Genomic DNA, 13,918 nt, shown 5'->3' on the forward strand with positions numbered 1-13,918 from the left:
GGGGGGGGGGGTTGAAGGGGAAAGGTGGAGCATGAACCATGTAACCATGTCAAAAATGAATATTAATAAATGTTAAAAAAAATAAGGTTAGAATTAATTATCTCTAAGGTCTCTTTTGGTTTTAAATGTCTATAAATCTAATTATGATATACTCATCTTTTTTAGATATAAAACTAAGAATGCTACTTGATCTTTCTTGTGATGCTATGACAGCTGAGGAGTAACAACTATCAGAGGGCCCCTTCTGTGGAAGCTGTATTAGTTCTTTGTATTAGAAGTACAAATTAAGTATCTCCCTGATACTTAATTGCTGTCAACTCTTAGTCTTCTGAATATGTTGTTAATATCGTAAATACCTGAATGTTTTACTAAATGCATGACTATAGGATCTGTACACTATTTGCTTCTCATTAACTAGCAGGTGACCAGCAGGGGACCACATAAGCAAGAGAGCTACAAGTTGAATCTTTTTTAAGGTTTGTGTTGAATATCTTTGTTAAATATTATTCCTTCATCATCCTGAAGATGCCATTTGCCTTGGTACTTTACTTCATCTTTACACTCTGCTCTTCTAATTGGAAACTGGATCCATGAACTTCAAAACCTCCATTTAAGGGAGGAACTCAGCACAGACATATCATTTTGTACCTGACCGCACTTCTCTGGAACTTCTCTCACTTTTCCACTCTGAACATGCACCAAGTATCTCCCTCCCTCCCTTCCCCCCAACCCCAGTTTTTTAGCCTTTTATGTATTTGACTTCTCCCATTAAATTGTAAGGTTTTTGAGAGCAAGCAATGTCTTTATTATTATTATTATTATTTGTATCTCCAGGTCTTAACACAGTGCCTGGTACATAAAAGGCACTAAATAAGAGTTTACACAATGTGATAGTACATGTATGACTCTGAATTGTTTGTCAGCTCTGGGAGGGGGAAGGGAAGAAGGGAAAGAGACAATATGGATCAAATAACTTTGGAAAACTTATGTGGAAATTTGTTATTAAAAATTTTTTTAAGTTAGGAACTTTTTTCAATGTAATTAGAAAAAATAAAATAAAATATTTTAAAGTGCCAGAAAAATATACAGAAATTGTACACCAAAGAAAGTCAGGATTACAGAAGATTTACCTTTAGGATAGCTCTAATTGTTATGAAGAATTCCCTTGCACTAAGCTTCCATCTTTTTCTGTAAAACTTCCACCTCCAATCCTAATTTTACTTTCTGGGCCCAAGCAGAACAAATCCAAACTCAGTTCTACATGACTATCTTTGAATGTACATAAAGACAGCTATGATGTCCCCCAAGTAAGTCTTCACTAGGTTAAATATTCCTAGTTCTTTCAACCAATCTTTATATGACATGTCCTTGAGGGCTACTGTCATTCTGGTTATCATTTCCTATTTCTGGATACTATACTTAAAATTACATTGACCTTTTGTTTGTCATATTCACATTGTTAACTTAAAGTCAGAGTCCAAAAAACATCCAGATCTTCTTCAAACTACTGTCTAATCCTCTGATGGCAAGCCTATGACATGCATGTCAGCACTGACATGTGTAGCCATTTCAATGACACATAGCTGCATACAGAGAAGTATGTTATTTAAACTATAAATATTGTGAAATTATGGTTTTTTTTCTTGAAGTGGCACACCACCTGAGTTATGTTCGATTTTTTGGTGAATTTTGACACACCAAGCTCAAAATGTAACCCATCTCTGGTCTAACCATTTACATTTTGTACTTCTAAGGTTGACTTTTTAAAATTGGAGTGTAAATTTTTACATTTATCATTACTAAATTCCATCGTATGAGATTTGACCCTATGTCCTAGCTTGTCACAATATTTTTGAATCCACAATCTATCATCCACTGAATTAGCTGCTCCTCTCAGATTTGTGAGGACAAGGAATGATTAGTGATTAATGATCCAGCTTATTCAATTGTGAATTGATCCAATTAAACTTTTGTTTAGCCCACATGAATTTATTTTGTACAGAAGAATAACATGAGAATTTCTTAAATACTTTGTTAAAATCTACATTATTTCATTGATGTAGTTTAGTACTTAATCAATCAACAAGGATTTCTAGGGCTCTACTATACAGAAAACATGAAATATTTTATTGAAAAGCCAACTGACTTAGAAAATAGATCTAGGAGAGACAATTTGAGAATTATTGGACTACCTGAAAACCAGGATCAAGAAAAAACCTTGGACATAATATTACAAGAAATTATCAAAGATAACTGCCCACAGATCTTTGAAAATAAAATTGAAATTTAAAGAATTCACAGATCACCTCCAGAAAGAAATCCTCAAATGACAACTTCCAGGAATGTAATAGCTAAATTCAAGAGCCACAAAGCCAAGGGAAAAATACTTCAAACAGCCAGAAAGAAACCATTCAAATACCATGGAGTTACAATCAGGATCACACAGGACTTAGCAGCTTCTACATTAAAGGATCAAAAGGCATGGAATATGTTATTCAGAAAGGCAAAAGATTTGGGTTTACAACATAGAGTCACCTACCCAGCAAAAATGAGTATATTTTTTCAGGGGAAAAAATGGACATTAAATAAGATAGAAGATTTCCAAGAGTTATCCATTAATACTAAGAATAATTTTCCATATCTCCTATGTTGGACCATATCTTTATAACCCAACTTCCAAGAGAAACACAATTTCTTTTGTACCAAATAGCTTATAATATAGCATGGGTTGATTAATCTCAAATAGAATATAGTTGTATTTACCTTGAATGTTTCTACTTCTACACCAACTAGCCCAGCAATGGAAGAAATTATTAGTGTAGATCCATATATATTATCTTTAAATTCTGAGTAAGAGAACATTCCATCTGTTTCATAAGTACTTGTTCCATCTTCTTCAGGTAGGTTTACTGGCCTAAAAAAAAGCAGAAGGAACCATTACAACAAGCAATAATATCACTAATGGAAAGTAATCATGTACATAATCTAATAGCCTAATTTTTCTTGTTTTTTCAGTTGGAAGTAAGAAGTGGGAGGGGAAAAAGAAGTGGGAGGAAGCTTAAAAAATTGAATTAAAAAAAGTAAATATTTTCATTTAATTCAACAGACATTTATTAAGTATCTAGGGAGCTGAAATAGTCTCTAACTTCAAGGAACTTACATTCTACTGCAGGCTACAACATGTAAATAGACAAGAAATTACAACGCAATTCGACAAGAGAAAATTTTAACATCTTGGGGAAATTAGGGAAAAATTAAGGTAGCCTTGAATTAGACTGTTGCAACATCTTAAATGCCAGGCTGAGGAGTATTTTATCCTAGGAGCAAGAGAGCCACTGAAGGAGTTTGAGCAAAAGTCAGACCTATGAAAGATTATGGAAGATAAATTGCAGGTGGAAAATACAAGAAGCAGGGAGACTAATTAGAAAGCAAATTAAGGTATAAGGGTATGAAGCAGGGCAACAGCCTAGAATAGAAACTGGATTGGTTTCTTTCTTGGTGGTTTCCAACATATTGAGATATGTGAATGACAGCATATTGTATTTCCTATGTGCCTTGCTTTATGTTATATATGTATTTTAAACCATATTGTTATTTGTCCTTCAATTTCAAAAAGGACAAGTGATGTCAGAGTGATGTCTTATATACATTTTAAAAAATGAATTTCATTTTTGTGATATACTGTGCTCCCCATGTCCAGTGACTTTTTTATTCTCTTCCAGAAACAGGGAATTCTGAACAAAAGTTAAAAGTGGCACAAAGGTCACCAGCCCCTTTTCTTTATCTAGTCCTTTCATATGCCACAGACTGGCATCATGGCATTTGAAAGGTGTTGAAAGACATTTTTTTCACACTAATGACATTTTAAACTGAAAGTCCAAAGTGTGAAGCCCACTGAGGAAAGCAGCCATGCTTGCCTGAGATTGCTGGCAAGGACCCAGTTTCTCACACAAAAGCACTGCTACTCTCATCCAAAGGTCATCATTAAACCCTGTGTCTCCCCTCACTCTGAAGAGTAAAGAAGTCCTTGTAACATCATGACTGAAAGTACCAAAACTGCCTTTCCCTAAGAACAGATTAGCAATCACTGTTTCTCCACTTGCTTATGTCTGTAATAGCAACTCTGGTAACGGTCATGTGTGAAGTTATTTTCATAAACATTATCCTGTGGGAAAGTAACACACCCCCAAGAATGTTGTAATGCTTAATATTTTGCTCATTATAAAAGTCTCTTTGTCATAATAAACAAAGATCATAGCCCCCAGTCATGATACTGTGATTCTTCCACTCAGTCCTTCTCAGGCATGCTGACCCTCAATCTTTCCTGTCCTCCTGTCCTCCTTTTTATCTCATTCTTTCTCTCTAGCTGCTAGTCTCCCTAGCAGGATGACTCTCTCTCTCTCTATGGCTACAACAGCCTTCAGATCTAATCACTCATCACCAGACTCCCACACAGTCCTGCAGGACAGTTTTAGCAGGAAAAAGGGAGTTCAAAGATACTTTTTAAATTAAACAGATAAGAATAAGGAATAATTGAACCTAATATTACTCAGTGTATGATAAACCTGAAAAGATAAGTTACCTGAGTAAAAGGATCTCAATTTGACCAGAATTGTCAGAAAAATTGGAAAGTAATCTGGCAGAAAGTAAGTTTGTATTCATTAATCTTGTACTATATTGTTATATTTATAAATATACTCAAAATAGATATATGACCTAAATATTAAAGAGCACATCATTAAAAAAAGAAAAATAAACACTTCAGATACATTTTATAGGCATAGTTAAGAAGAGTCTTGATAAAAAAAAGTATTAGAGGCAACTCAAAAATGTAGAATGAATAATTTCAAGCATATGAAATTGAAATGCTTTTTTCATGAACAACATTAATGCAACTAGGAAAAGAAGGGAAGTTGACAACTAGAAAATGAAATCTTTGTATCAAATATTTCTGATAAAGATCTCATATATAAGACATATAGATAACCAAAAGAAATAAATCAGACCAAGAGACATTCCCTAATAGATCTAAGTAGTCAATGAATATAAACAGAGTTCTCAAAAGAATCACAAAATATGAACCACATGAACTGTTCTAAAGCATTATTAACAAAATAAATCATATAAAAGCAATACTAAGTTTTTATTTCATTCATAACAAGCTAGTACAGATTACAAAATATGGAAATATTCATTGTTGGAAGACTTGTGGAAAGACAAGCACATTGACAAATTATTGGTGTTGGTGAAGTTTGGAAGTGGCCAAACTTTTGGAAAGAAATTTGGAATTATACAAAGAAACTGACTAAAATGGCCACACCTTTTGATTGATCCACTGAGCACAATCATAACGATGTCAGTGGCAAAAAGAAAGGTCTGATATAAAACAAAATATTTGTAGTGTGAAGAACTGAAAGTAGATACTCATTGATTAAAGATTGGCCAAATAAGTGGTAGTACCTGAATGTAATGTAATATTACTATATTACAAGAAATGATGAATATAATACAAAGAACCATAGGAAAACATATAAACTGATGTAAAATGAAGTAAACAGAATCAGGAAAACAATATACATAATGATTACAACAATGGGTTCGTTCCTCAATGTAGTAGAATCTACCTAAAACTCAGAGTTAGAATCATCTATAATGCACTAGCCTATAAATTGGTCTCCCTGCCTTTCTGTCTCTCCCCACTCCAATTAATCTTCCACTCAATTTTTAAAGTAATCAACTAACTAAGGACATCATTTCCAGACTCAATTAAACTCCCATGGTTCCATATTTCTCCTAGGTTCAAATAGAAACTTTTCCATTTACTATTTAAAGTACTTAGTATTTAAAGCTTTTACCTGGCTCCTTTTTACTATATGATTCTCTTTCATAACTCTGTGATCCAACCACAATAGTCTACTTGCTGTTCTTTCTCCTTGCTTTTGCACTAGCTATTTCTAGCCTGGAGAACCAGTTTTCCTGGCTTCCTTCAAGACCCAATTCAAATTTTACCTTCTACAATGTCTTTCCCAACCCTGCTGCTAGTATCTTCCCCTTTGATATTAATTTTTATGTATCCTCTGTATACCTAGTTATTTTCATGTTTGTCTCCCTTATTAGAATATGAGTTTCTTGAGAGCAATGATTATTTTCCCTCTGACTTAGCACAGCACCTTTCACATAATGAACATATATAATCAAAACTTCTTGATCTGACTGATGAGCTTAGGCAAAGAAGAAATACCACTTTTTGGGGATGAGATGATGAACATTTTGTATGTATATGGTACTTTAAGGTTAGCAAAGAAATTATATTTACAAAAAAACTTGACTTATGAATAATTTTACAAAATAATATGTTGATATATTTAAATTTTTTCCAAATATCTGCCTTGCAAAATGAAATAAAATAGACATTATATAATATGACAAAATAAAATATTAATCATTTGAGCAAGCTAAAGAACCAATATTCATTTTGTTTTAAAGAAAGTCATTTTGTTGTTGTTTGATCATTTTAGTTGTGTCTAATTCTTCATGATTCCATCTAGGATTTCTCGGCAAAGATACTAGAGTGGTTTACCATTTCTTTCTGCAGCTCATTTGACAGATAAGGAAACTGAGACAAACAGGTTCGGTGACTTGCTCAGGGTCACACAGCTAATATGTATCTGGGGCCAGATTTGAAATCAAGTGTTCCTGACTCTAGGCTCAGTACTCTAGTCACTGAACCACCTAGCTGTCCCCAAAAGACATTTACATGTGGAAAATATACTACATTTGGTCTTACTCCATTTTCCAAAGGATAGTTAATAGAGTGGTCTGGTGATAGTAGGTCAAAAGAAATAACTAACACTGAGCATTTTATGATTTGGTTATAAGTGAATTGAGTTCTCTGGTTTATCAAGTGATACAAATTTTTTTTTACCATTTTTTCTATGAAATAGGATTTTCTACTATAGCTGTTATAAAGAAAATATGGCCCTGAATTAGTATCTGAAAAAGAATAATAAATAATATTATCAATGGCACCAAATTTTAAGAAACTTTACAAAAATAAGCCTATCACTTATAATATTATAGTTACTATTTTTATATAATAAAAATGAAACTATCAAGTACTGAATACATGTTATTTTGATTGCATATTTAAGATCTTTAATTTAATATGAATATAAAATCTCAGAAATTCAAGTTTAGAAATCATTGACAATGACAAAGTTCACTGTGAAGTGATACAAAGAGTATGTTTTATTTCCATGTTTTAATGTTACTTACTTTGGCTTGAGATGATAATTCTTGTCACATTTTTCAATATTCCATATAGTTAGAGCACTTGCACTCGACAGACACATTTGGGTCCAGGTCATGGGATTAAAAGTCATCTGGCTTACTTCCACACCTGGTTGTGATTTACTACACAAAATAACATTTCCTTCCCAGTTCCTTATAAAGAAAAAAAATTCTTTTCTGAAACATAATTATGATAGAATTTAATTTTACCAAAATTTTGTCAAATGATATGTGAAATATATACTTTAGGAGTGATTGAAGAATAAATTTTAAAACATTATGAATAGTACATGAACACCAAAGTGACATTTAAAATATATAATAAAAAGCCAAAGCTAGTCCATAAAACCTGTTAATTTCCATCATTAATATCAGTCATACTGTATACTATAAAATGGTAACCCCAAAGCACAAAGAGTGGCAGCAAAATGTTACAAAATGAGATTAATATGTTTATTTCTAAAAATTGTCATATTATTATTGCATATGTATGTAAGATAACTACTCCATTATGCTAAGATTATTAGTGGGTATCAATTGAACTACCATTATTTTTATCAGATCAACAGAATTTCAAGATGAATTTATTCATTACTCATTCAACAAACTATATTGAACACTTATGTATAGTAAGACTGCAGGTGATACAAAAATGCATACTCCAAATTTCCTCTTAAATTACATCATATTAAGGTCTGCTGTTCAGTAATGAATTATATTAACTAATATTTATTGTTGGGATCCTACTATAGTAGAAAACAACAAAAAGATTCTGCTGATTTTAAGAACCACTAGCTTTTTACATATGTGTCCTAACTTCCCAAGTAAATTTTAAGCTCCTTGGAATTAGAGACTGTCTTACACATCTTTGTTATGCCTAGTTTAGCATGATATGATGTATTTAGTAGGGCTTGGTATTTGTTGATAATTGGGATTCCACTAATGTGTCTCCTATGTCCCTTAAATGTCAATATTAAAAAAAATAGTTTACAACTCGATCTAAAAAGTCAAGTCTTTAAGAAATCCACATAGGTGGCTTTTTGATTCTAGATTAAAATGTTTCATTCTCTAAATAAAATATTTTTAACAATTAACTTAAGTTGAATTCTAAATGAATAATAACTTTAGAAATATGTTTCACCTTGGATGAAAAATATTACATAAAGTTTCCTTTTATCAAAACAAAAACTTGCAAATCTTGAAACTTACCAAAGGGTTAGTTCATATTCTGGAACTGCAGAGTAAGAAGCCAGGTATGTACCACAATAACTAAATTCAAGTAGAGTATAGTCCAGCTGAGCATGCCCTAATGCGGAAAATCACATCTATTTTAGTTATCAGTCTTCAAATTAACCATTAATAAAATAGTTAATTTCCTTTTTCTAATTGTTATGTCATGTCATACACACATCTCCTTTCTTCTAAAAAGTCTTAGGTTTTCCCCCTTTTACTTATTCTGAGTAAAACTGTTAAAAAGTTAAGAACACTAGAGTCTAGAGATAAAAGATAAAAGAAAAATATAAAATCATATTTTCTAGTTCTCATTTCAGAACTAATCCTTAATATCATAATATCATATACTTCCTAGGATGATTTCAAGTGATTGAAGAACTTTTCACCAGTGTAGAAAGCACTGATAAATAATGAAAAATTTCTAATGAACTTAAGTTTCGATTTGCTTTATTTTAAAAAAATTTAGCTTACTTTCTGTGGTACCTTTACATAAGGGATGTAAGTCCCTCAGGTCATATTCAACCTTCAGCTTCATTTTCTAACACCCTCAAGACAAATACAAAATATTCAAGAGCAGCATAGCATAAAAGATAAGTATGTTGGATATGGAGTCTGCAAACCCTTGATTTCATTCCCACCACTGACACTTACTCACTGTGTGAACATAGACAAGGAACTTAAGCTGAGTTTCTTTGTCTGAAAAATGAAGGGTTGGAATAGGAGGAACTATTGGTCCCTACAAAAATGGGGTGATATTTTTAAAACACTTAGCTAAGTGCCTGGCACATACTAGGCACTTAATGTTTATTCTTTTCCCCTTTCTCCTTCTCTAAATCTACAGCATGCCCATCTGTGCTTAGGCTTGTAAAGATATTACACTTCAAAAGTATTAGTAAAAATACCCTAAAAGGCCACAACATAGAGAAGATGTCTTCATTAAAGTTTCTATGTACCTTTTTCTATCTCTATCTCTGTTTTGAGGTCACTATCTCTTTTGTATATCTCTATTTCTCTGACTGGATTTCATGGTTATCATCCCCTCATTTTGTGTATGTGGCTGTCGGTATTTGTCTTTTCTTTCCCGTTATTTATTATCACTCTCTCTCATAGGGAGATATATATGTATGTATATATATACATATATATATCTTTATTGAAGTTTATAAAAAATTAATAAATTTATGCTATAAAAATTTGATTAAAGATTGCCTTTGATTTTAAATTATGTAAAACCCAATTGTCTTTTTCTGAAATTAGCAAGGTAATACAATTGAAGTTGGAGGCCAAGAAGGCAGCAGTTTTAGCCATTTGTCCAAAGAAGTATACCTGTCTGTCTCCCAAGTCTGGACTGCCTACAGCCGGTCCATCAAAGGTAGGAAAAGTATAGCTTCTGCTGCAGTTTAGAAACAAGCTTGTATCATATCATTATTCATAACCTTATGAAATTTTATGAGAACACAGAAATCTTTTTTCCTGGTACAGTGTGGTTTCAGAATTTGTTTTGTCTGTATGTGCCATATTTCTTACAAGTGTTTGGATTTTTTCTTTTTTTCTTTTCCCCAGAGGGTAGGGGGTACCAGAGAAAATAAATTCCTTTAAGATAAAAAAAAATTTTTTTAAGAAAAAAAATTTAGTTCTGTTCCATTTAAAATCTAGGCCATTTTTTCCTGCCTTAAACAACCTGGTGACCATGAACCCTTGGGAGTTCAACATATTCATGCTGAATTTATTTAGAACAGGAGATCAGCTAAGTCTCAGCAACTCAAAACTTCTAAACTAAAGAGCCTTAAAGAAAAAGGGAATACAGCCTTAGCTTCCACATTCATAAACCCTTACTTTTATCCATAACTTTGGACATGAAAACAAGCTTATTAGTTGTAATTGATCCACCTAAATTTAATCTTAACAGAAACATTGCTACTCTTTAGAAAAATTCCTGTTGAACTTAAGTCTAATTCAACTCTCTAACCCCACTAATTCTTACTGCCTTGATACAATCTCTAAGGATATACCTTAAAACTTTTCTATTAAGAACCAAAATTATGTTATTTTTGTGATAAATTATTTAAATTACAGAATGAGGAAGACATACCTTTTAATTTTACCTTTCTTGTCAATTCAGGAAAGTTGAATATATAGATAGAGGGTTTAAGCCTCCTATCTGAAAAAGCCACCACTTGAAAAGGACTGTAAGTTTTCATAGCACCCACTTTTCCTTGCTTACACGGTAGAAAAGTTCTTTTCCCATTTTCAACATTAATGAAAATTATGTAATTCCCACAAGGGTAGCAAATTGTGTTGTTGTTGATAAAATCAATATTCTGCTTAGGGAATCCTTGCAGCCATCTTTAGGAAAGAATATACAGCCATCAATAATTATACATATCAAAACATTTTTAAAAAAGAAAACAAAACTTCATCAAAATATCTGAAACAAAACCATACCATTTCCCCCATCCCTCCTTATTTTTCAGATATGGGATCTGTTGAGTATGTTAGCTGAAGTGAAAAGAATGCTTTTTTGCAGAAATAAGAAGAATGATATTTCCAGCTCCTAAAAGAAAGTATTAATAGTAATTTACTGAAAGAAATGATTAAGGAGCAGCTACAAAGGAGAATAAATCAGGATAAGCTGCCTATGGAGTAACAGCTACAGGAAAAAGGCAAGGATCTGAAATGAAGGGCGAGTCAAATGAAAGAGCCAGGATTGATGCAGTCAAAATCATTGTTAGTTGGGTGGACTGAATATGTGAAATAAGGTGTGCGTAAATAGAAATAAATTTTTTAAATGCCATATTGCATCTTATAGTGCAATGTGAAAGTTCAACACGTGCATTCATCTCTTTTGGCTCCCTGGAAGAGTCCTGGAGAAGAGTTGGAGGAGGAGTCCCAAGAAAGGAATGGAAGCTGTTGGTAATCTCCAGGAATGGGGGTGGGGTGGGGGAGTGTCAGTAAAAGAAAGCGGAGGCTGAGGGGAGAGTCACAGCTGGGGCTGGGGTAGAGGTCAGTGGAATAACAAGCCGTCCGGAAGTCTCCAGAGCCAAAGAGAAGGGGGACAAAGAAGGTAGAGAAGGTAGGAGGCCGGCCAGGTCACCTCAATGACAGGGATGCTGGCAACATGACCTTTGATCCCTCGAGCTCTCTAACATGCGCCAAAGCCGGAGGTGGTCAAATAGATCTAAGCAACAAAACAAGTTAAAAAAAAAACAAAAACTGCGAAGAATTAAGGAGCTACTTTTACGGAAAAGAAGCTGTCAACTGCTCTTCCTTTATCACCAGCAGAGGCTGGAGCCGACCGTTTAAACTGGTATGCGGGAGTAAGCTTGATGCCCATTGGTCCTTCCGAGTGGGGGGGGCTTAGAAAACCAAGGTGGTTGGTGGAAAAACCTTGATGCCGCAGCCAATCCCCAAGGCGAGAGCGAGTTTAAGGCAGAATGTTGGGAGAATTGGAGGGAGGGAGAAGGACTGATGGGGAAACCGGGTGGGCATTGGCAAAGTGTCTGGATTAGGTAGGTAGGTAAAGAGTAGGTAAACTAGAGTAATGGAAGTGACCGTCGTAAATGTTTACCCAAAATGGGAATGTGACTAGATTAAATAATTTCCATTACATGACATATTTTTGCATGAGCAAAACTAATGCATCCAGGACAAAAGGGGAAGCTAATTATGGGGGGGAAATTGCGTTAAAAAGTGCTGTTAAGAACTGATTCACGATATTTAAACAACTAACAAATATATACAGGGTGACCCAAAAGTCTTAGTGAAATTTAAAGCTTTGGGGGGTTGGGGGAAGGTGCCCTGCATAAGACCATTTCTCTGTAGATTTTATACTCCAACGATATGAATAGTTCGTCAAGAATTGCTATTAATAGCCATGTGAAAGAACGTCCCAAATTATTAATAAGAGTAATGCAAACCAAAACAGTACTGAGATTTCCCCTCACAAACATCTCTTTTCCCACCTAAATACACTAATTTTGGATCTCTGATTTCTCCACCATCACCACCCTCCCTCTCCCTTTTCAGCTCTCTAGTGTCTTGTGCTAATGACTTCTCCCATTACATTATAAACTCCTTTGGGGCAGGTACAGTACTGTCTTTTTTTTTTTTTTTTTTAAATTTGTATCCCCAGAGTTTAGCATAGACCCTATCACATGTAAACATTTAATGTGGGTTTATTGGCTATTATTGACTATTGACTCATACCCAGCAAATTGGCAAAAAGTGATCAAGTTGGAAACAATCAAGATTGGAGGGGTTGTAGAAGGACATTTCCATATACTCTGGGAAGCTGTGAAGTAATTTAGCCATTCTAGAAACAAATTTGGAATTATGCAAAGGCAGTGACTAAAATGTCCTATCCTTTGACCCAGAGTTATCACTACTAGTTATAAATTGCAAAGAGGCCAATCACAAAAAGAAATAATAAATATATTAAAATATTTAAACAATACTTTTTGAAGTAAAAAAGAATTGGAAAACAAAGTAGATGCCTTGTGATTAGGGAACTAGTAATCTAGAAGCATTGTGGTAGAATGGAAAGAGTCCAGAATCTAGTCAGAGGACCTAATTTCAAATCTTGATTCTGATATTAACAAATACCTATGTAATTTTGAACAAATTGCTGCCTGAGCCCTATTTTGCTCAATTAAAATGAAGTCAACTGAATTAGATGGCCTCCTAGTTCCCTTCTAGAGCTAAATTTATGATCCTATAAAATGTGGTACATATGCTGTAATAAACAATATGATAGGTGCAGAAAAGCATCAGAAGTCATAAAGATTAATGAAAAATGAAGTAAACAGAACCAGAAGCCAGGGTACTCTAGTACCCTTAAAGGGGATTTAGGGTATTTGTCTCTCTGCCAATTAATTTTATTACACACATACTCCCACTGATGGTATTCCCTCAATTGTAAGAAAAGTAGATCCTCTGCACCCTGGTTCCATTAGCTACTAACAATAAGATAAGCTTTTACACAGAAATACTTACTTCAGCTGGAATAATCACAAATATATAAATTTATTCCCCCCAAAACATGTGGGAGGAGTAATCCCTTCCCCTCTATACTACCTCTGTTTAACCCAGCTCCCAAAGAGCACAGATCCAGTTCCAACTCCAAAATGCCTCTCAGTCTTGAATCCTAGGTACCCTGGCTTCTCAAGGATTTCATAATGGATTGATTAGCTACACTACCCCACCTCAATTCTGTTTCTAAGGTGGCCATGCTTAAACTCCCAAATCCTGAAACTGAGGAAGACAAACAATACCTCAAAAACAACCCCCCCCCCCCCCAGCCCATTTCTTGGAACTAGAGGTGAAAGAGAAGGAGCAAAAGAATTCCTTCCCCTCTCACCTTCTGGGTTCTTAGTGTCCACAATGAGTGAAAAAAAAA

The 13,918-nt window shown here is 34.0% G+C and overlaps 1 protein-coding gene across 1 annotated transcript in view; it reads right to left on the minus strand.

Annotated features, from left to right (window-relative positions):
- LOC123234247 (cilia- and flagella-associated protein 43-like) overlaps positions 1–11,643 on the minus strand; it is a 178,095-nt gene extending 166,452 nt beyond the window's left edge. Inside the window, exons 1-5 of the mRNA XM_044660174.1 lie at positions 11,618–11,643; positions 10,616–10,869; positions 8,500–8,596; positions 7,276–7,443; positions 2,764–2,914 (exon numbers count right to left, since the gene is read on the minus strand). Of these exons, the coding sequence (XP_044516109.1) occupies positions 2,764–2,914; positions 7,276–7,443; positions 8,500–8,596; positions 10,616–10,869; positions 11,618–11,643 (696 nt within the window). The remainder of the gene's footprint in view (positions 1–2,763; positions 2,915–7,275; positions 7,444–8,499; positions 8,597–10,615; positions 10,870–11,617) is intronic.
- Between the last annotated feature and the right edge of the window lie 2,275 nt (positions 11,644–13,918).

This window comes from Gracilinanus agilis, chromosome 2 (assembly GCF_016433145.1).
Source record: "Gracilinanus agilis isolate LMUSP501 chromosome 2, AgileGrace, whole genome shotgun sequence".
Taxonomy (NCBI): Eukaryota; Metazoa; Chordata; class Mammalia; order Didelphimorphia; family Didelphidae; genus Gracilinanus; species Gracilinanus agilis.